Raw genomic sequence first — 21,414 nt, forward strand, 5'->3', positions numbered from 1 at the left:
GCGGGTTTTGTGTGTCGCTTTTTCACACGACTTCCCCAAACGGCTCCAAAGTGGACTCGTGCGGGCGCGGATGGGCGCCACAACGTCAGAGGCCGGAGATCTGGCCCCGATGCTCGCTGCCGTACGTGTGCAAACGCACGTCGTCCTCGTGTCGGCGTGAAATCAGAAAAGCGCGAGGCCGCCGGGACGGACGAGCGTGTTCCTACAAAGACTTGGGGGACGTTTTTCAAGCCGGTCGACAGGGAGTCGCACGGACGCTTCTTCGCATCCATTCGCCGTCCCGTCACGTTTTCCAACAAATGATCCTTTGGGGCGTTAGCCTCCTACTGCGAGCGACTCTGGCGAGATCCCGTACGGCGATTCTTGCTATTATTTTGAGAAGGAGACAAAAATGTGGCAGGCGGCCGAGGAGTCGCGCGTCGCACGGGAAGGTCACCTGGCCAGCTTCCACTCAAGGGAAGAGGCCGAGCCGGTGAGCACCGAGAGCAAATGACAAAGGCGCAAACAAATCATCCCACAATCATGCACAACATCACGGTTGGCAGCGGTTCTTTGACTCACCATCTTTTTCTCCTTTCCTGAAGGTCATGTGAGGTCAGGAACCGATCCTTGGGTGGGACGACGACGACAACAAAAAGCTCACCGACGGAACAAACGCACCGAGTGAAACGTTGACTGCAGTGGAAAACGTTGTCACGAGGCAACAATTTAGCTGTCACGTTCAAAGTAAGAACAAACGTCTTATTTAGCAGAACAAATGTTCCATACCGTTACAAGCCAGGTTATCATTTTACTAGAAAGCCGTAACAGTTGGAATTTTATGAGAATATCAGGCAATTTACTAGAAAAATGTCATGGAATAAAGTGTGAAAGGGTAAGAATGCATTTTTATGAATCTTACAGGGAAAAGGTTGCAAATTCCCAACAGTAAAATGGCCAAATGAGGAAACTAATTTTAATAAATGAATGTTGCAACAAAGTTGTAATATTACTGAAATAGTTGTGCGTCTCGGAAAATGAAAAGCAACGTATTAAATGACTGAAGAGAGGCAGCTATAGTTACATAACACATTTCTTACACAATGGTTGAAAGGACATTTCACAAAGTAGAGGAACTTTGATTTAATGGACAGAAACGTGTCCCAAAATAGTTTCAAGTGATAGTTCCACAATTGGCCACCGCTGTTTACTGGCGTTGTGGTGCGATATAAACAAAGATACGATGACGTACTTCCGGTCATGCAGCTGTTGTTGTGACAGAGTGCAGATACATGGCGGCCATGTTAAACGTGGAGACCATTCGGGGACATGAGCTTCGCAGCTCACAGCACGCATTTCGGTCCGCTGCGCTATATTTCGCCGGAACAGCCCTGTGATCAGTCGTCTTATTTCGCACAAGAGTTGGGATTCTTTTTACACTTGTGTTGAAACAACAGCTTGATAAAGCTGTTGTCACAAGTACAGTGAGTTCGAAACAAGATCTCCGTCGCGTACGCGCTCTGGTCGGAAGCCGCCATGTTTACGTGCGTGAATTATGACGTCAGGGCGGAGCATGCGCAGACAGCACAGCCCGGTGCCGTTCCAGGTCACGGTTTGCTTGGCAAAAATTAATCTTCCATGTGAAACCGAATACTTCCAAGTCTCTGGAACATGATGTTCTTGGTTCGGTATGATTGATTTTTATTTTCTCTATGGCATCCAAACTGAGTTGGAAATAGGACGCGCACGAACCTCCCAGCTCATGAAAGCAACCGTCGACTGGCCACTCCGACGCCATTCCACCCACCCCCGAGCAAACGAGCCACGTGTGCGCGGATCAACTTTCAAACATTGGCAAGCTTTTTTCAATCATTATTTTAGGACTGGGACTCAGACAAATGTGGCTTTTAGTGGTCGACTAAATCAAATAATTCATTGTTTTTGCACCATTTTCACATAAGCATGCTTACCGAGGTCAATCAGGTAGCCTTTTCTTTTAAAACAAAAACGAAATTTGCCTCCTCATCAGTCCTAGCAACGCGGTTTGATCCAATTCCTCCATTTTGGTAGCCGAGCTCTGTCGTGTGCGTCAGTGTAATCGGTGTACCAGAAAATCGTCCACTGTTCTGCCTTGTTTGGAACACAAAATGTGATTCAAATGTGCACATTTTTCAAAGTAATTTGTTCGTAATTAATCTCGTTAGCCTCACCGTTAATTTATTTACAATAACTCTGTACTGTACTGGGTGTTTTAGGCCCCGAAAAAAAGTGCTTCAATGTAACGGACAATCAGCTGTAATGGACGACCCCCCACAATAGTTTAAATTGTGGTTCAACCGTATAGAATGCAAGAAAAATATATTTTTTTTAAATGCTTTGAAGAGCTCAATCGTAAGCATGAGGAAAAAGTTTATTCCATTTGTGTGCACCATAAAATGCATTTAGAATTCATATACAATCAGGAAAAGTTCGACAAAATAAAATTGTACATTGTCCTCTAGAATCCACAAACCGTTTCAACTGAGAGGACTTTTGATTTAAAAAAAAAAAAAAGGCACCGATAAGAACCAATGTTAACAGTTTGCAGAATTGTAAAAATGACCAAATTTGGGGGGGAATCCAAATACTGAACGGAATGAACTCTCTCTCTTTATTCTTTTTTCCTTGTTTATTGACCCACAGATTCTTTCTGTTGTGTGTCCCATAAGATCAGCAGTCACACCAATTCTTACTTTCTTGTTGTTTTGAATGATGCTGCACCTTCTTAACCAGATCAGCTTGACAAAGAGAGCCGTCCGTCTCCATGGGTTTTGACAGATTGTATGATGACTTTGAACATGGAGCCCTTTAGGACCGTTGTGTGGAATTCAAGTTTGAATGACTTCTTCCTATCCCTTTTTCAACATGTATATTTCTTCTGCAGATTTAATTCAACTCGTTGAATAAAAATGTAAAGACAATTCATTGACTGAATGGGGTTTCCATGGCAACATTGCGGCACAAGGGGGAAAGTGGGTGAGCTCGGCGGCTGCCCTCCATACGGAGTTAGTTCGAGGAAACAATTGCAATGAGTTTTTGAAGTTCAATACAGTAAAAAAAATGTTTTAAAGGCAGTAACAAGTGAAATAAGTTACTTACTTCAAATAGATTTATTTATTATTTTTTTTTTTAAAAATGGACTTTCACTTAATATAGGCCTGTTCTACCTTCAAAAGTACTTAAACACTGTCACATCATTCACCCACCAATGACAGCATCGGGAGCAACTTGGGCTTCAGTATCTTGCTGAAGGGCACTTCAACACGGTCACATTTGCTGGGGGTTAGGCTTCGGACCACCCCCACAATAAGTGGAAATCCCACAAGTCGCGACCACATATTGGAGACGGTCTTTTAAAGCTGTATGATCCTCCCCAGTCTCCTGTTAATCCTCCGCGCATACTTATTTGAATGAATGAAAAGAAACGAGCGGCACGTTGGACACCTGGCTAGCACATCTGCCTCACAGTCCTAAGGTTGTGGGTTCCAATCTGGCCCCGCCTGTGTGGCGTTTGCATGTTCTCCCCGTGCCTGTGTGGCTTTTCGCCGGGTACTCCGGTTTCACACACACATCCCAAAACATGCATGCTAGGTTCAATGAAGACTAAATTGCTCGCAGGTGTGAATGTGAGTGCCAATGGTTCTTTGTTTCTATGTGCCCTGCGATTGGCTGGCGACCGGTTCAGGGAGTACCCCGCCTCTCGCCCGAAGATAGCCGGAATGGGCTCCTGCACGCCCGAGACCCGCATGAGGAGAAGCGGTACAGAAAATGGATGGATGGATGAAAGGAAACTGATGGTATAGTTTCACATTTCCAGTCTAATTCAAGAATCAGGACAAAGAAAAACAAGTGCTAAACTACCGTTTAGTGAAATGCCAAACTTTTTATTCAGACTAAGGCCGGTTTCAAATCTTAAAATGTTAAACAAGGACTTTTCAAATCTTAAGATGTTAACAGTATTGGTTGTACTGTGTGTGGTGTCCTCCAATAATCTCAACACAGAACACCACACACAGATTCTCTTCCGCCGCTGATCTCAAATTCTCGCATGATCTCACAAAGCCGAAAAAGAGACAGTTCAGAATACGACGCGATGTTTGTCGAGTGGGTCCGAAGGTTGCCGGTGCCTTAAATAATGACATGTTCTCAAAAAATGACTTGCTTTGGAAAATCTGGGGGAAGCTACTTTTACCAACCCACCCCCCCCTCCCTCCCTAAAAAAATAACATCAGGTAAGACATGTTTTTATTTGGTCTTTTTCTTTTGTTGAGTCAGGTCGTTTCTTGAATAAGTTGCGGCTATATTATGTTCCATGTCACAATTCACGGCGTCGTTCCCCCCCCCCCACACACACACACACACACACACACACACACTAAGAGTTTGGGTCGTAACTATTGAACACCTTCTTGATTTACGATTGCCGGCCCTGACCTGTTCCGGACAGAATTGTTACTGAAACACGGGGCACGATCGGAGCGCTTCGGTCGCAGAAGCGTACCGCAGGATGTTGTCCCGAAAACACGTGAGCTGCTTCCGCGCGTCCTTGCTGGCGGCTCTGCGGAACTTCATGGACAGCAGCTTGGAGCACAGGTAGTGGAGCCAAAGCACGTTGGAATGAGGGTGGTAGCTGTCCCACTTGTTGCTGCCACGGACAAAACAGGGCAAAGGTTCTATGAATGATGGCCTCGATAACCCTGGTCTGTTATTCAGACATTTTCAAGGGGATCTGCAGGAAGCCCAAGAAACATTTTGCACTGAACAAATGTATTCGCTTTATCGGCCGGCATCACAGTGAATGGAGTCGCTTCATCTCAACTATAACGACTTGTGGTTCAGCACCTGCGGATTTTTCTCCGAAAATGCTTTTTGGCGGTTTATACAAGAATTTTCTGGGTAAAAAAACAAAAAAAAAATCTTCAATGCAATTAAAAATGATCTATGGATTCTCGCTGTTCGTGGTCTGGCCTGGCCCCTGGCCCCCTCGAATAACTTGGTTTACTTCTTGCATTTCCTTATTGTAAAGTTAATGATGGCATTCATATGGCATGCCGGTACTTAACAAAGGGGGCAAAGCTTCAGTACATGCGGCCTCACTATTTGACGAGCAGGACGTCGCTCTCAGTCTCAATCTAATCATTCTTTTCTAGCAGTTTTTAACAAAAGTGTCACCAAACCGATTAATAACCAGCATCCAGGCAATTTATGAACCCTTAACAAAGAGATTGTTAGTGTGGATGAGGATGAGTGCAGATAAGTGGTGGTATCAAGAATGGGTATCAATACAGCGGATAGGAACCGGGCTGGACTGCAAATACAAATCCGTGGATCGTTGACGGCCATTATAATTGCATTTAACAAAAAAAAAATATATATTTTTTTTTTTAATTCTTGAATAAGCGTGGCTACACCACCAATAAGCCCAAAACAGAAAAAAAAAACGACAATAATAACTGGGAAAAAATTGAAAAAAATAAAATAAAAAAAGAATCTCGATGCTGAACTGGGAGTATCTTTTTGGCCTACTCTAACGAGCGATGAGGTGAGTCGTGGGAAATTATCCAGTTTCACTTAATTGGTCTGAAAATTATTGATTTTCTACAAATAATACATCTTTGTTCATCCGTCTATGCTAGCGCCGTATAGTGACAGGTAGAATAATTCAATGTTCTTTTACTAGATAACACCTGTTGCCAACATTAATGAGTAAATGAGATCATTATTTCAGTACATAACAGAGAACGTTTTGTTTTTGTTTAATTTTGAGTCGAGATTTTTCTAAATGTAAAATATGTGCCCAATACAAAACAAAAATAAAAGTTCAATAAATGGACTGACCCATTCTCTTCTCTCATGCGTCTGTAGATGTCAAACTGGTAATCTCCCTGACCCGTGAAGAGCTCCTCATCATTGGAAATGTCGCAAGACACCGTCAGGCCGTCTGGGGAGAACACAGCTCATTGCAGTCACTTTCATTCAGTTAAACAAAACAAAGACAAATTGAAGTCCCTCAGGAGGAGACGGATCGTGAGAGTGTCCACTGACCAATTTCCAGTCTGGACAAAGAGTAGTCGATGATGCGGACGAACACCCCTTTAACTTCCACAGAGTGGGCTGCCCCGTTGAGCAGGAAGCTTCCGGTCTTCTGCTTTGTTGTTTTCACGAGCACGTTGCCCCAGTGGAGGTCCCTTTGCACAAAGAGTCAAAGTCATCAATGACAAATTTGATGCACACAAAAAAAAAAGAAGAAAATGTATCATTAACTACAGAAGAACTCAAATACACCAACATAGGAATACTTGCATAGTATGTTAAAGTTTATACAGTATAACGCAGATTGATCTAAAAAAGACAAATGACGACTGTTAAGAATATGCTGATTCAGTAAACAGCATATAGGATATAGTAGCGTATAACTAGGCACGGAAAGAATAAATGATCCCAAATTGAAGATTGTCGGTAATATTAACCCCTTTCGCTAATGCAGAAAATCGACTGGGCTCTCCTGAGCACCTTTTCTGCTGTGGCAATTATGGGCTGTCCAAGTAGACATGGGCCGATTACCGTGTTAAAGGTACACCACCGTTTTGAAGTGGCAAGGTTTTCTTTCAAATACCACAACACTGTAAATTACAGGTTTTCATTTTTGTTGTTGTCGTTTTTGCCACAGCGTCTTTGTTTAGTAGTTAAAAGCCTAAAATAGTTAAAAGTTGAATTGTATATACGTTTTTTTTTGTGTATTTTCTATATTTTTTGGTAGCACTATGGAAGAGCAGGGATCACCAACCCGGTGCCCGCAGGCACGAGTCGCCAACAGGTCTGTTCTAAAAATAGCTCACCACTGATGGAACATTGTGATTTATTTAAACTTAGCATGGAACATAAAATAGATTGCATTCAAGTGGAAATTTTCTTTTTTTTAATATATATACCCACATTATTCATAAGAATACATTTTAGAGCTGGAATTTAAATACAGTAATGACGCGCTATTTTTGTTCAAGGTTATCATACCGTCAGAATCCGATGCCGTCCCGACGTCCGAGCAATTCAAACAAGCCCGAGAAACTGTGCTGCTTTTCATAAGTCTACGTTGTGTGACAAAAATCTTTGTCCAGTCATTTTGATATTTTACGCAAGGCTACAAAGCTCAGCAGCTACCAGAGAAGAATTGTATTTTTGTTTAAAAATGCCGAGCTGCTGGATCAAATTGTTTTATTTTATCAAGAGGAAACAAAAGCCTGCACTCCTGAATATTCTTTTGAATTCATAAAATGACGAAAGATTTAAAGGGCCATGTTTTGCTGCTTCATTGCTTTTACTGATTTATGATGTTTTTGCCATGGTATTGTATCGGTATCGAGATTCAGTACTTTATGCAGGTATAGTATCTCCGTCCTAATTTTGGTATTGTGACAAGTTAACACTAGCGTGTGGTCAACAGGAAGTTTTGGTCGAGCCACAGACCGATTGTGACGTGAAACGGAACGCTCGTTCGAAAGCGACCTGACGCTCGCACTGTCGCCAGACACAAAGAAAGAAGCAGCTGGCTGCGTTGAGGGTTTGTCGAACAAGTCATTCACCACAATAGAAATGAAAAGACGAAGAGTCTTCAACAGGAGCAAGAAATCTGAATGTGTGTACCTGGCACTACAAAGCAACCAACAAAAGATGTACCTGTGTTCAAAGTGCAGCTGCTGCTCAGCCACAGCCAGCGCGGCGGTCACCTGGTGGAGGATGCTCTTTGCCACGACCAACGACGACAACTTCAGGACACAAGAGATGTTGGAATGTTGAGATTGAGAGGATTCACCCTACAAAGGATTGTTTTGTTGTTTGCCCTCCTTTGGGTACCATTGAGTAAACAGAGAGCAGCAGGTCTTGAAAAAAAACAGTATAATATGACTGTCGGACATTAATACACAAACAATCCAAAGTTTTGCGTGTGAATACCGTTCGGTTGCTGCTCTCCAGGTCGACACCGCCAAACTCAAACTCCAGGATTATAAATAACTGGTCATTTTCAAAGAAATCTACACAACACACAGACAGAAGAAACGGGGGAAAACGTGTAAAACAATTTTCACCGTACAATACACGACAAATACAGTGACCCCCCGCTCTTTTGCGAGTCATGTTTCGTGCCGCTAACCTGCTCATTTGAAGCCATCGTTTATGGCTTTTTACAGTATACGAGCAAGTCCGAATTTAGACAAAGATGCATTCGGCGTAGCAATGAGACCTACTAGAACAGATGTAGCGTCATCCGGCATACGCGCAACCTACTTCTGCATTCACCAACGGGTTGCTCACGTAACATTACGCATATAGCGGAATTAATAGCGAAGAAGAGGCAGAACTATATAGCTACAGCATTACTGTTGTTGTAGTTTCCACAGAGTACGAAAGGATACGCCTGATAGCATTGTTACCGTTTACAGTAAACAAACAGCTAGAAGCAAGCAGGCGTTGCCTTTTATTTGGACAAGACTCGCCGACATGACCAGGCCTGACCCCAAACGCCACAGGCATGTACAAAGACACGAGAAACAGTTTTCTCTTCACATTTTATGCTTGCAGTTTGTTTTTCTGTGTTCAAATACATTTACGATGCGTATTAATATGTGCCTCTTAATGAGGTTAAATGTGTTTTACGCTTGTGGGAGGGGTAAAACAGATTTTCACAACGTGGGTCTGGACTAGATGCCCACGATAAACAGAATCAGAATCATTTTTATTTCCCCAAGTATGTCCAAAAAACACACACAAGGAATTTGTCTCCGGTAGTTGGAGCCGCTCTTGTACGACAACAGACGGTCAATTGACAGAGAACACTTTTGTGACATAAAGATATTGACCCAAAAAAAAAATTTTTTTTTTTAAAAGTCACTGAGCAATAAAGGGTTAATAGTTATCTGGTAAAGCCGGTACATTATTTTTATTTTTTTCGACAATTGTGCAAAAAGATGCAGAGTCCTCTAGTACTTAGAGCAGTTCGAATGACTAATATTGCAATAGTCCGCTGCAGTGAGCGTTGTTCAGTGAAGACAACGCCAGTTGTTGTGCGTGGCTTGTACCGTTTTGAAAAAGTTGTTCGGGGGAAAAAAAAATCGGAAGCTGGCAACGATGCATCGCCTGTTAGCGGTTTGGTACTTTTAATGTTTAAGGACAATAAATATATACAATTTCTAACAGGGTCGTTTCACAAACGGGAAAATGTAATTGATTAAGACTTGGTTAAATTGTTTAAGTGAAAACTAGTACTTAGAGCAGTTCGAATGACTAATATTGCAATAGTCCGCTGCAATGAGCATTGTTCAAAGGGCGCCGAGACTTCAAGCGAATAGTACGATAACCTGGGACAATGTTGATTGTGCAAATGTTGCAGATACTCCTCAATTCATTGTACTGTATACCGACCCATGGGAATTTTTGGAGGCCGATTCCGAGACTTGGCATAACAGAATTCTGACGACAAATTAATCGGCCCACAAATTAAAAAAATAATGACTAAAATAACTTCTGTTTTGGTTCCACAAGACTTACAAGAATAAAGATATGAATTCCAGGTAAAACATTTGACTGTTTTCGGCAGAAATTGTGTGATGTTTTCAAGATGTTTATTTGAATGTCATTGTCTTATGTTGTAATGTGTAAAAAAGAAAAACATCTGCAAAATATCAGCCAATATTTGCTTATTTTAAAAGGGCTAATATTGGTCGGGCTCTACTGTAGACATTGTCCCTCGAATTATTCCCCTGTAACAAGTAGAATATATTCAGTCAAATGATCTTTGAGGATTGTGTTAGAGCCATTATAGACTTGAGTGTGTTCACGTCGCTGGATGCAAAAGAGCGAGAACAAGGAAAACCTGGTCTGTCATTCTCCGAGCCCTTTTTCCCATCGAAGGCGTCCCAGGCCTTCAGGAACTCAGGAGGGTAGCGGCCTCGGACACAGTGGAGACTGTGAGGGAACGAGAAAAACGTCAACCGGCGCACAGAGACGAGCACAAGGAAGCCGAGAGTGCATTTACTCATTAAGTCCAATGAAGCTGCTGGTCTGGTTCTGGTGCTTTTCTTTCAGGCTGCTTAACTCCCTGTCACAACACAATATGGTTTACAAACCCGACGCTCAACATCATCATGACACATCTACAAAATTAGGGTGGAGCTTATATTAGTGTGACACAAATAAAAGGACAGTTTACTTTGAGATAATAATCTCATGGAGGATCTCCCCAAAGGTCTTCTGGTCTTCCCCATTCACCTTCTCGTTGCCCTCCAATGGAATGACCTGGAAGGACAGCAAGAGTCTCCTCAGGCTTCATTCATCAATTTCAAACACTTTTATTTGAGTCTTTCTAGCTTTTCAAATATTTTATAGTGATACTAAATCACGTATTTACACCTGAATATAATGTTAGGCTTAAGCTTTTGGGTGAAATTTCAGGATGAACCTTAAAATGAACTCAAACCTACAGTTGAACTTCATTTGACTTCCATTTTCTTTTACTGTTTCAGTACATTTTTGAACAACTTGCTGTTCTCCAAAAAGGAGAAAATTCCCTGCAGGTGTTTGATCCAGGAATGGACCAAAACATTTCCTGGTTCAATTAGGACCGATATTTAAATGTTCCTCTTCAACATGCTGCTCACATGTTGACATCATGAGACCAAGACAACATCACAACAATTGATCAACAGTACCTCGCCATTGCGAGGCTTCAACTGGGATGTTCTTAGAAGGAAGCGGCCAATCCGCTCAGAGTTTCACAGTTTCGTGAGCAGATTGCAAAAGAGAGACTGCAAGAGTCACAGAAAGGCAAGGAAGTGGATGTCGTTGAAAATTGTCCGTGTTCAGCGACTTGTTAGAGAACAGAGAGCAGTGCAAAAAGTAATGAAACATGAACATCTGCATTCAAAAGTTTAGAGATCAAATTAAAGTGGCAATAAGCAGGCCCCCCAAAAAATGGCATGTGAATTCGACACACCGCAGAGAAGAGTAATGTTAACAAGCCCACCGAATTTGAATGAATCAAGTTTATGAAATCAGGCTTGAACACTTGAATAATTAGGGCCAGCACTCCGACGCTGCGGGCGTGTCGAACGGATGCGCCAAAGGGAAGCCACCATACTGAGGGGGTGATAGCTTCTACCATGTCAAATCACATTAGGAGGCTCAACTTCAAACTGGAATGCTTATTGTGGACTAGAATCATCAAAACAAGCACACCCTCGTTGCCGGCGACATAATGTTACGGCCGAACGCCGCGCCTGACAGCGGCTGGAGTGGCAAATGGGCCTTGTTACAGAAGCTAAGCACAGCTAACTCACAACTGAACAGCACGTCACTTTGTCCTTATATTGCGGGGGAGGGAAAGTATACGCCCCCTATATTCTTGTAAGTCTTTGCATATGTTTTCAACACTTCAAACATAGTTCATGTATTTAGAAACAAAACACATCTCCTTAGAGCCTATTTAACTGTAAAGGGTGTAGTGCATTTTTGGTTCATTCTGAAATTTCACCTGGTAGCAATCAATCATGCACACTGTATGTGCACACGTACTTTAAGAGCAACCGTTTCTCCTGACGGGTTGCTGGTGGAGAAGACCTCACCGAAGGTCCCCTCCCCAATCTTGACGCATCGTTTCATCTGAAGTGGGGAAATGCACTCCTTCCAGGGCAGCGGACCCCGCTGGCCGCACTCAGCGTACACTTTCTCGGCATCTGACAAATCTGCGTCATACATGAGCTGCTGGGGGAGGGGGGGCAGACGCATAGCGCTATTTGGTAGTTTTCTTTTGTATGTATTTTGTATTGGTTCTGTGGTGTCAAGAGATGCCGAGGCCTTCATTCATACCTGGTTGATGTCTGTTGGCTTCGGCTTTTTAGAAGTCTGCGGCGTGAGCAGCACTAAAGAGGGTCCGAAGAGAGCGCTTTTAAGTGGTTAAATGAAGAGTAAACAAGCACGAGCACATCCAGTACCGTATGAGCCCTACCTTTGCGGTGCACGGAGAGGGCGGCTTTCAGCCGATTCCAGTGCTGCGTGCGCGGCGTGAAGCCGGCCAGCGGCGACGACGGGTTGAGCGGACTCGTCCTCTCCGGGGTGGACAAAGTCATCGTATGCCCCTGAAGCTGCTGCACGCGAGGACGGATACCAGAGTTAGTCACTGAGGAAACGGCATCAGCTCGATTCATTTGAAAGTCTTCCAACTACTCGGTTGAACAGCTAACGTGAGGACCGTGCCAATCTGATTAAGGCACCATCCTCAGAAACGAGGATTTTTCAAAAACTAACAGGGATTGACAGACTTGGAGTTGAACTATGTGAGACATTATGAGAATTTACAGAAATACACCACAAATTTGCATGTAGGAAATGAACTTTTGACTGAAGAGATTTTTATATAGGGGTTCAAATATGTTGATTTTATGAAGAATTCATGTCTGATTATGTTAAGCACTATTTGAATTTGTATTCTATTTTGCAGTGGTGTTTGAATCCGTTTGCGAGGAGTTATAATAGAGAATATTTGGGGAATTTTAACAAAAATTGTATTAAAAAAAGGCTCCACCTCATTTATTTATTTATATTTTTTTTAAATAATTGAAGCACGGCCCAGTATCAAATGGACCACTGCTTTAGAGACTTTGCAGATATCATTGCTATAATATAGGAATAATTCAGGACCTAATACAGACCATTGTGGAATCCCATCTGTGACCTTGAACGGTAACTATTGTAGTGTGTGTGCACGTAAGTCTTCTAATGACATTAACGCATGAAACACAATTTCCAAATGTGCTCACGGCTGTTGTCGCCGTGTCACGCTCACCTGCAGTTGGTCAGGTTGAGCCCAGATCAGATGGTTGCCGGTGCAGTCGGCAGCCCTCCTCGCGCTCTTCCGCTTGAACGTGCGCGGCGTTCGCATTCTGCCGTCGTTCTTCCAGCGACTCACGCTCAGACCGCTGACGCATGCCTTTCGGGTGGTCGCCGGCTGGCCCGGTAAAAGGCTCTCTCTCTTCACCTTCTTTTTACCAACCGGCCCGTAAGCTTGTTGATCAACTTTAGAGCATTTTTTGGAGGCTTCTTTGTCCAAGCTGTCAGAATCAGACAGGCCCTTTTCTACACCCTCGCATGAAATCTTTTTATCATGATTAGAGTCTGTTTCAGTCTGGTGCTTGCTTCTCGTCAGGTCCTCATCGGACAAATCTGAAGCATTTGTGAGTGATTTCCACTGTTTGCCTTTTTGTTGCAGCTCCTTCAGTTGTGTGGAAGTCAGTCTTTGTATTCTTACGGCGGGTTTGTCAGTTAGGCATTTTTGGACCAATGCCGTCGAGGGGCTCTGTGCCCTGGACTGCGTGTCAACGTTGTATCTCGATCGGCCTTCAGACAATCTTTGGGAGCTCGCTCTTTTCATTTCCTCCAACTCCAATCGTTCAACCAAAACTTTGCACTTTTTTCCTTGAAATGTATCATCTGCAGCCTGCTCCCCTGTTGCCATTTCCAATTGTGCACAACTGAATAACTCAAAGCTGCTGTTGCTGTGCGGCGTGGATTCAACAGTATGCGCCGACGTCGACTCTTCCGTGAATTCAATTCCTGCCGATAGCGAAAGGCCGATGGGAATATCTGAAGTTTGGGAATCCGGCTCGTCGTTGGTGGTTGACCGCCTGCCGGCTTCATCTTCAGCGGTAGCTAAATTAGACCCGTTTGACTGTTGTGCTGATAAAATATCAATGAAAATGGGACTCTGCTCAGTGGTTGTCCTTCTGCGAGCTGAGCTAAGATCAGCAAGGCGGGATGAGTAGGACGTCTTAGTGCAAAGTTGACTGACAGTAAGGCTGTCTAATCGCTTCACCTGCACGGTGCAGCGCTGGGTCAAACATTTCTCCTTCAGAACTTCAGTCAGTGAGAGCAAGTCTTCCACTGTGGACACAAAACAGCTTGCGCTTCCTCTGTGTGCAGTCAGTAGATGTTTGCTTCCCGACGCACAGTTGTTGTTCTTCACCTTGCAGTCTCTACTTGTCTCGTTCATACTCCTCGGGTGCATATAAAGGTCATACGAATGTCCTTCGTGGAAAGGCGGGTGTGCTTTTTCCGTCGGCTCACCGACACTTGACCGCTGATTCTCGTCGGAGTGAAGCACTGTGGGTGGTGCGCAACAGGGCTGCCTCGGAGAGTCCTGGTCTTCTGGGCACGAGCAGCCTATGTAGATGACGGACAAGGATGTGGGCTTCGGGGATCGATCGGTGACGGGGTAGGGAGGAATATGGGGGCGTTTGCTCGACAGGCACGCTGAGGGCGTCGAGCAAAAGATGGGCTTCCTGGGGGGCGGTCCGGGGCTACTGTCCAAGTTGCTGGTGGAATTCTCCACACTTGAATCTAGCATAGATAGGAGGACCATTTTCTTCCTGTCAGCACGCCAGATTTGACTTTCCTCTTCAGAAATAAAGTCATCAAAAGAGTTGATAACATCGCCTTTTGCCTTTGACACTTTGAGTTTAGTGGTGACGGGGCGCCGACGACAAGTCACATTGCAGCCCAGCGAAGGATGAGGAAGACTGTGGAAAATAGGAAGGAGAGATGACCCAAGACCTTTTTCAACACTTGGCATTTAGCGGACAACAGAAGGAACGTGCAGACCAGGGATGGGGATTTGACTCGATTCATCCATCAACGTTTCTCCCATTAGATCCCATTCTCCCAGTATATATTTTCTACACACTAATACAAGGACCTACTTGGAAGCTGTATTGATTTGAAGTGGTTTTTTGCAGCCTTTTGCAGATGACGACAGATCTTCGTCACTCTCTCTGGTAATCGGATGCTGCCGCTCCTTTTGCCTAATTGTGACTTTTGTCCTGCTGGTGCATCAACAAAGGTCAGGTAGAAACAATTTTGACACAAAACCTCTGCCGGGTCATGTTGTGGCTTTCATTCAACGAAATAAAACCAGTAACAGCACAATTTCAGTTCAACAACATTTTTTTCGGACCATTTAATATCTCAAGCATTTTTGGAGGTTCTCTTAACGTTGAACCACACAGACCCCCCCAAAAAAAAAAAAAAAGTCTTGGAAATGTGACACATCTCAGAAAATTATTGTTAACAAGCCAGACAATGAATGAATTCAAATAAATCGCAGTTTTTCAAAATGCTTCCAAATGGTCAAGAATTGAGACGTTCTTTCAGCTCGCAGACGCTGCAGGCGTGTCGCTGTATGCTCTGAAAACCCCGGAACTTGTAAATAACTTGAAAATGTGTGTATCAAATCCAAATTGTCAATCAGAGCTAGACGGAGAGTAAGCATCTAACATGACTCCAATGAATGTGAGTCAAAGCAGGAGTCGATTAGTCAAAGGTGCGTGTTGGTGCGCAGACCTCGTCGTCTTGGCCCGTGGAGCAGGCCGAGGACAGAAGAGGAGGGGCATGCCGAAAACGTCCTCATCGCCGACGTTTTCCTTCGCCTTCCTCCCAGTCGGCCGGGCCAACTTTCCTTTGGAAGAACAATTCTTTGCTCTAAAAATTGAAAAGCACACTTAGAAATGTGAAGATACTTCATGTAATATAACGTGATGAGAAGAGGAAGCATACCACACCAAATGGGATGTGTTAAACTTGAATCTCCACTTTCCGACTAAATTAAAACATTTCGATCAAAAAATATTATCGCTTACTTCCATAAATACAACATAACGTGATGAGAAGAGGAAGCATGCCGTACCAAACGGGATGGTGCTCAATTTGAATCAACACTTTACAACTCAATTAAAACCTTTCAATCAAAAAATACAATCACTCACTTACATAAATACAAGAACATTAATATAAAATGTAAAATAAAATACAAGGCTCTACACTATCTTTGATTTGGTCGCACCCCCCTTTTGGAGGGGATGGGGGCAAAGCATAGAGACCGCCATTTTTCGAGCGGGAACTAGGAAAACAAATTGAGCAGGAGTGGAACCCATGATTGTGGGAGTTGACGGGGGTGGCAACCATGACGAGAGTGAAACCATGATGCAGTTACAGTATATTTGGGATTTGATTGGGAGGGACGACTGTGGGCTCAACCTCTGTGGGGGTGGGAGGGAGCGGGAGGCAACATGTGGCAGCTTCTCGCGCAGCACGACCAGGCACGATGCAGTCTTATTGGCAATAAAGTCACGGCCAATCTTGACTCGCGTTATATACAGCATCCGCAAACGATTTTACTGTGAATATGAAATTGGTCTGCAAAAAGCAGTGGCTGACAAAACCGGTCATTTCTTTGAAATCATTTTAAAAGCCGGTGAAAATATTTTCAAATCAAAGCAAAGCGTAACAACAGGCTGGCAATCATATGTTTGTTTACATGTACAAGTATTATTCCATAAACGCTGTACTTAAATTAGTGTCACAGCAGCATAACCTTAACTAAATGGGTTGGGGTCTAAGAAAAAAGTGTGAATTGAATATAAAATGTTTTTTGTGAACAAACAAGTACAACTTGATTTTCTTTGTCAATGTGGCTGCTTTAAAAACATGCAATACATAAAATGACAGCCAAGTCAAGTTTATTTGTATCTCTCAATCACAAAAGTATCTGAAAGGGCTTCACAGGCCCACAGTTGGCAAAGATTGACGACTAAGGACATTGGTGTGCTCGTACCAACGCCGCACCGCCTTTGCTTGGCTTCCCGTAATAGTCTTTTCACAACGTAATACTTAACTCAGAAGATCCTGACAACGGTACGTAGGCTCTGCCCACCAGGGAGTGGCATTTCCAAGCCCAAATACAACAAAAACAGCACTTGGTGTACTATGACCAGACGGCCATTACGCCTGCTCGGGTGGCGCGGGGATCTCAAATTGATACTTGAGGGACTTTGAGGGACTATATGCGCTGTAGTGTATCAGAAAGGAAAGCGGTGGTTATCGATTGGCAGACTCGCGGCACAATCTCCACACAGTGGGAGCCAAAATCTATCAGTGGCGGCCAAAGTTCATTTGTGGCTGCCCGCCACAAACAAATGTATATGATCATACAGTATTACCCTTATTATTATTATCATTAGATCTAAAGCACCATTGTCAAACTCAAGGCCTGCGGGCCAGATCTGGCCCTTCATGTCATTTTATGTTGCCACAAAGCTTTGCCGCAATTTTTCTCGACTTGTGTTCCAAAGTAGTTTGCCATCATAAATATGATGAATGGCCCAATTATGCAATACGAAGGGGCAAGGTTACCACACCGAACATATTAGGTAAGGCGCAAGAAGTGTAACTTCCTTGCGCTCTTAACACGTGCCTAGTTCATTGAAAAACACAGAACAGCTCAGGTTCTGGCAAGCCGACGTCATGGCTAGTGACAAGCTTTTGGCAAAACATCAAACTTGTGAACTGGCATCGAGCAAATGCGAAGTGTACACGAAGGAGAGACGACCCAAGACCTCGCGCAAAACTTGACATTTAGCGTTTAACAATAAAAGGAACCTGCAAACTAGGGATGGGCACGATAGTTCATTTCTCGATCAATCGATCGTTAGGAACTCTGCCGATTATGTGGAACCGATCGTCGGTTCAATGAAATGGCGAAGCAACGGAGGCAAAATGGAGAGCGCTATTTGGCTACAACCAGGCGCTGTTGATTGGGTTTCAGATAGCTTGCCGTCTCAAGATGAACAATGGGAAGCGGAGCTGAGATGTCAAAACTTCTCTGCGCAAGATTATTATTCTGCTCGAACAACACCGACATGGAAACGGGAGTTGAAAATCTTCAGACGCGTTCTCTTATTCCATTAAAAGTATGAGTGTGACTTTTCCCCATAGTTATACAATCACTTTCTTGGACGTTTGAAGTGGATGTTTGTGACTTTGTAGAGTAAATGACAGCTCTTCCTCGCTTTCTCCGGTAATCGGACGACGCTTCGCTTTCAGTCATTTCAATTACTGCCCCAAAATTATCTTTATAAAATAATTAAAACAATTGATAATACTAAATTTTAAATACCATTAAACATTTTCCTTGTTACATAAAACACAAGCTGTTTATCATTTGTATTCCCTTACTGTTCCTAATGTGAACTGAAATGTGACCTTAAAACCAAGTAATGTACGCACAAGTGATCGAACATTTATGTAAAAAAAAGGTCTAAAGATTAAAAAAAAAAAAAAAAAAAAGCAGCATTGAAAGGTCATGATGGGTGTCTCCAAGTAAGTTGAACAACAGACAGTGAAAGAAGCTGAAAGAAATCTTATTCACAGTGTCTATGAATTACAAAGTCTAGATGAAGATACCAGGTAACACTTAGCAAATATAACAGATACTCAAATAAAAATTTATTTATGCCTTCGCCGTATCGTGACAGGCAGAACAATTAAACGCTCTTCCATTAGCTGGCGTAAGGTCCAACAAACCTTTTGCCATTCATACAACAGAATAATAGCTTTGTGGTCAAATCATTTCACAACAAGTACATTTGTGAGTTACATGACACGAGAAATTCATTATTTCAGTATTCAAACGTTTAGTGACATTTTTGTTTGGTGGTGAGCTGTGAAATTTTTCGATTGAAAAATGGGTGCCTTAGCTCAATAAAGATTGGGAAATTGAAATAAACGATGGCTGGATGACGAAGACAAAAAGTCTATTGCATGAATGCATCGGTTCGCAACGGTTGTCGCTCGGGACCCGCATATTTTTTTGTGTCGCTGAGTTGCGAGCAACGTTTACAAAAGGAACAATCAAGAAGATCCATCCATTTTCCGTACTGCTTATCCTCACGCGGGTCGCGGGCGTGCCGGTGCTCATCTGAGCTGACTTTGGACGAGAGGCGGGGCACGCCCTGAACTGGTCGCCAGCCAATCGCAGGGCACATATAGGCAAACAACCATTGGCACTCACATTCACACCAACGGGCAATTTCGAGTCTTCAATCAACCTAGCGCGCATGTTTTTTGGGATGTGGGGGGGAAAGCGGAGTACCCGGAGAAAAGCCACGCAGGCACGGGGAGAACATGCAAACCGTGCTGCCAATAAAGAAGACGTATGCTTCCCAAACAGTCTTTGTAAACATATAAATATCATATTTTTAAAAACAACTACTCACACTTACATGTTGAAAGTGTCTTTCAGAGTACCGTATTAAGAACTCCGTGGACGGACATACTGTAACTGCATGTACAAAAATGTATTGTTGGCACTGATCTCTTTATTCTTAGGAAAGTGCAACATAAATAGTTGATCTTCCTTCTAGTAAGCGAAGGCTGCACACCGAAGCAACTGCACCAGTTTGGACAGTGTGAATGATTCTTTCATCCCTTTTTGACAACCCGTGTGCGAGCCACTTTTGGCCCGCGGCCCACCAGTTGAGAACCGCTGCAATGTTCGTGTTTGTTCCGTATTCGTCGTGCGCAGTTGTCCCTCGCGCCACAACAAACGATGTTTTTTCTTACCTGATTTTGTGTTTTTTGTCGGGTTCAAACGAGGAATCGTCGCTGTGTGTCGACAGGGAGCTGTCGAAGGCCTGCTTGTGCTTCTTCGGTGAAAACCAGGCCGTTAACCTGCGCCTTTTCCTACCGTAAGTCCTCAGAAATATTGGCTTAACGACGCTGCTCATTGTGGACTAAAACACTTGCTCGAGATTTGCAAATATTCCGAGAATGTCGCCAGCTTTCAACTCGAGCTCATATTGTCGCGTTGCCCGCCCGCTCGTCCTTCAAACCCACGACGTCACCGTCAGCCGGCTGATTGGTCGACAAGGAGGACAGACTTGTGTGCGGCGCCACCTGCCGGATTGGAGTAAACGATCCATCGATACTTCCGTTTTCCGTAGCACTTGTCCTCACCCGGTGGCGCCTATCCCAGCTATCTTCGGGCGGGGCACACCCTGAACCGGTCGCCAGCCAATCGCAGGAAACCGGAGCGCCCGGAGAAAAGCCACGCAAGCACGGGGAGAGCATGCAAACTCCACACAGGCCAGGCCGGATTTGAACCCGCAACCTCACAACTGCGAGGCAGATGTGCTAACCAGTCTTGTCGCCTTTTTGCAAAACTACAAAAGACAATTACCGTATGTTGCTGATCCACAACGCAACAAAAACAAACAGTGAGAGCTGACGACATATAATGGCCGCTAGATGGCAACATAAGACTGCACTGATTGCGCACACGTACTGGCGCCTGGAAGAAAGTCGAAGAAAGTGCTTGCGCGGAGAAAAACTTGCTATTTGCAAGTACCGCCATCATAATCAACATTAAAATGCAGTTGCATAGTAGGCCTAAGGCAGAGACGTCAGAGAGCTAGCTCTCGGTCCAGGGGACAGTGAGGCTCAAAGGGAAAGGACTTTATCCATCCATCCATTTTCTGAGCTGCTTCTCCTCACGCGGGTCGCGGGCGTGCTGGAGCCTATCCCAGCTGTCATCGGGCAGGGGGCGGGGTACACCCTGAACTGGTTGCTAGCCAATCGCAGGGCACATACAATCAAACAACCATTCGCACTCACAGTCACACCTACGGGCAATTTAGAGTCTCCAATGAATGTATGTTTTTGGGATGTGGGAGGAAACCGGAGTGCCTGGAGAAAACCCACGCAGGCACGCGGAGAACATGCAAACTCCACACAGGCGGGGCCAGGGATTGAACCCGGGTCCTCAGAACTGTGAGGCTGACGCTCTAACCAGTCGCCCACCGTGCTGCCAGGACTTTATCCATCTCAGTAAATAGAATTTTCTCCAATTCACCGGTTTTTTTTTTTTTTTGGGGGGGGGGGGGGGGGGGCAAAGATTTGATCATCAACTAATGATGATGAAATGTTTGCAGCGCACTGATGTGACGGGTTCTTGTTTTTGGGGTCAGCGCTCACAGGCTACAGCAGCGACATGGATGAAAGTCAACCAAACAGCTTGGGAGAGGCAAGATATTCCCCATTCCATCCGTTTAAATAAATTTCTTGACTTTTTTATTGTTATTTACAGTAAGTACCAAAGTGGAATCAGTACTTCCGCTTGAACAGAATCAATGTGAGTTCATCTGCCACCTCTGCTCTGAAAATGATTTTTATGATAAAAAAAACAAAAAACGTTTTCCACCATTGATGTGACTTATGTAACCCGTTGAACTGAATAGAAAACAAATGTTTTTTTCGAGGGAAGTCGAAAACAGAAAACAAGTGAAATGTAGCTAGATGCTAATGTGGTTTGGCTGTGACGTTAAATGGGAGGCAGCACACACCTGCTAACAACAATAAAATGTAGCTTTGCCAAACATGGATTTCGTTATTGATCGCTTGATTTTGCTTTGTGGCAGAAGTCCGAATGTTTTGTGCTAACACTGTGTGTTATTTAGAACGATTTGCCCCCGGTTGCAGCTGGACTGGAGCCAGCCAAAGCGTTCTCGAGCTTTTCAC

General features: G+C 43.9%; 1 protein-coding gene across 4 annotated transcripts; it reads right to left on the reverse strand.

Annotated features, from left to right (window-relative positions):
- Positions 1 to 4,233: 4,233 nt before the first annotated feature.
- On the reverse strand, positions 4,234 to 20,079 carry haspin (histone H3 associated protein kinase). 4 transcript variants are annotated; one of them, XM_061679585.1, is made up of 15 exons: positions 19,462 to 20,078; positions 15,406 to 15,543; positions 14,766 to 14,888; positions 12,857 to 14,585; positions 12,020 to 12,158; positions 11,881 to 11,933; positions 11,587 to 11,772; positions 10,226 to 10,311; positions 10,052 to 10,114; positions 9,890 to 9,981; positions 7,972 to 8,051; positions 7,696 to 7,784; positions 6,064 to 6,206; positions 5,857 to 5,959; positions 4,234 to 4,663 (listed from the first exon to the last, which is right to left on the reverse strand). In XM_061679585.1, exons 1-15 carry the CDS (start codon positions 19,623 to 19,625, stop codon positions 4,471 to 4,473), a joined length of 3,381 nt encoding a protein of 1,126 aa, XP_061535569.1. In that variant the 5' UTR covers positions 19,626 to 20,078; the 3' UTR covers positions 4,234 to 4,470. The 4 variants fall into 4 exon arrangements, with proteins under 4 accessions (XP_061535569.1, XP_061535567.1, XP_061535568.1 ...); XM_061679583.1 differs by having other exon boundaries at positions 11,587 to 11,775; XM_061679584.1 differs by having other exon boundaries at positions 11,587 to 11,775; positions 14,766 to 14,885; positions 19,462 to 20,077.
- Between the last annotated feature and the right edge of the window lie 1,335 nt (positions 20,080 to 21,414).

The sequence above is a fragment of the Phycodurus eques genome, chromosome 6 (assembly GCF_024500275.1).
Source record: "Phycodurus eques isolate BA_2022a chromosome 6, UOR_Pequ_1.1, whole genome shotgun sequence".
NCBI lineage: Eukaryota > Metazoa > Chordata > Actinopteri > Syngnathiformes > Syngnathidae > Phycodurus > Phycodurus eques.

Bases quoted from the DNA above. Each gene is read 5' to 3' on its own strand.
- haspin (XM_061679583.1), bottom strand. From the start codon at position 19,625: ATGAGCAGCGTCGTTAAGCCAATATTTCTGAGGACTTACGGTAGGAAA. The intron at 11,934-12,019 runs GTAGGGCTCATA...GACCCTCTTTAG, and splicing joins CCTCTCCGTGCACCGCAAAG to TGCTGCTCACGCCGCAGACT. The intron at 9,982-10,051 runs GTAAATGCACTC...GTTCCCTCACAG, and splicing joins AGCTTCATTGGACTTAATGA to TCTCCACTGTGTCCGAGGCC.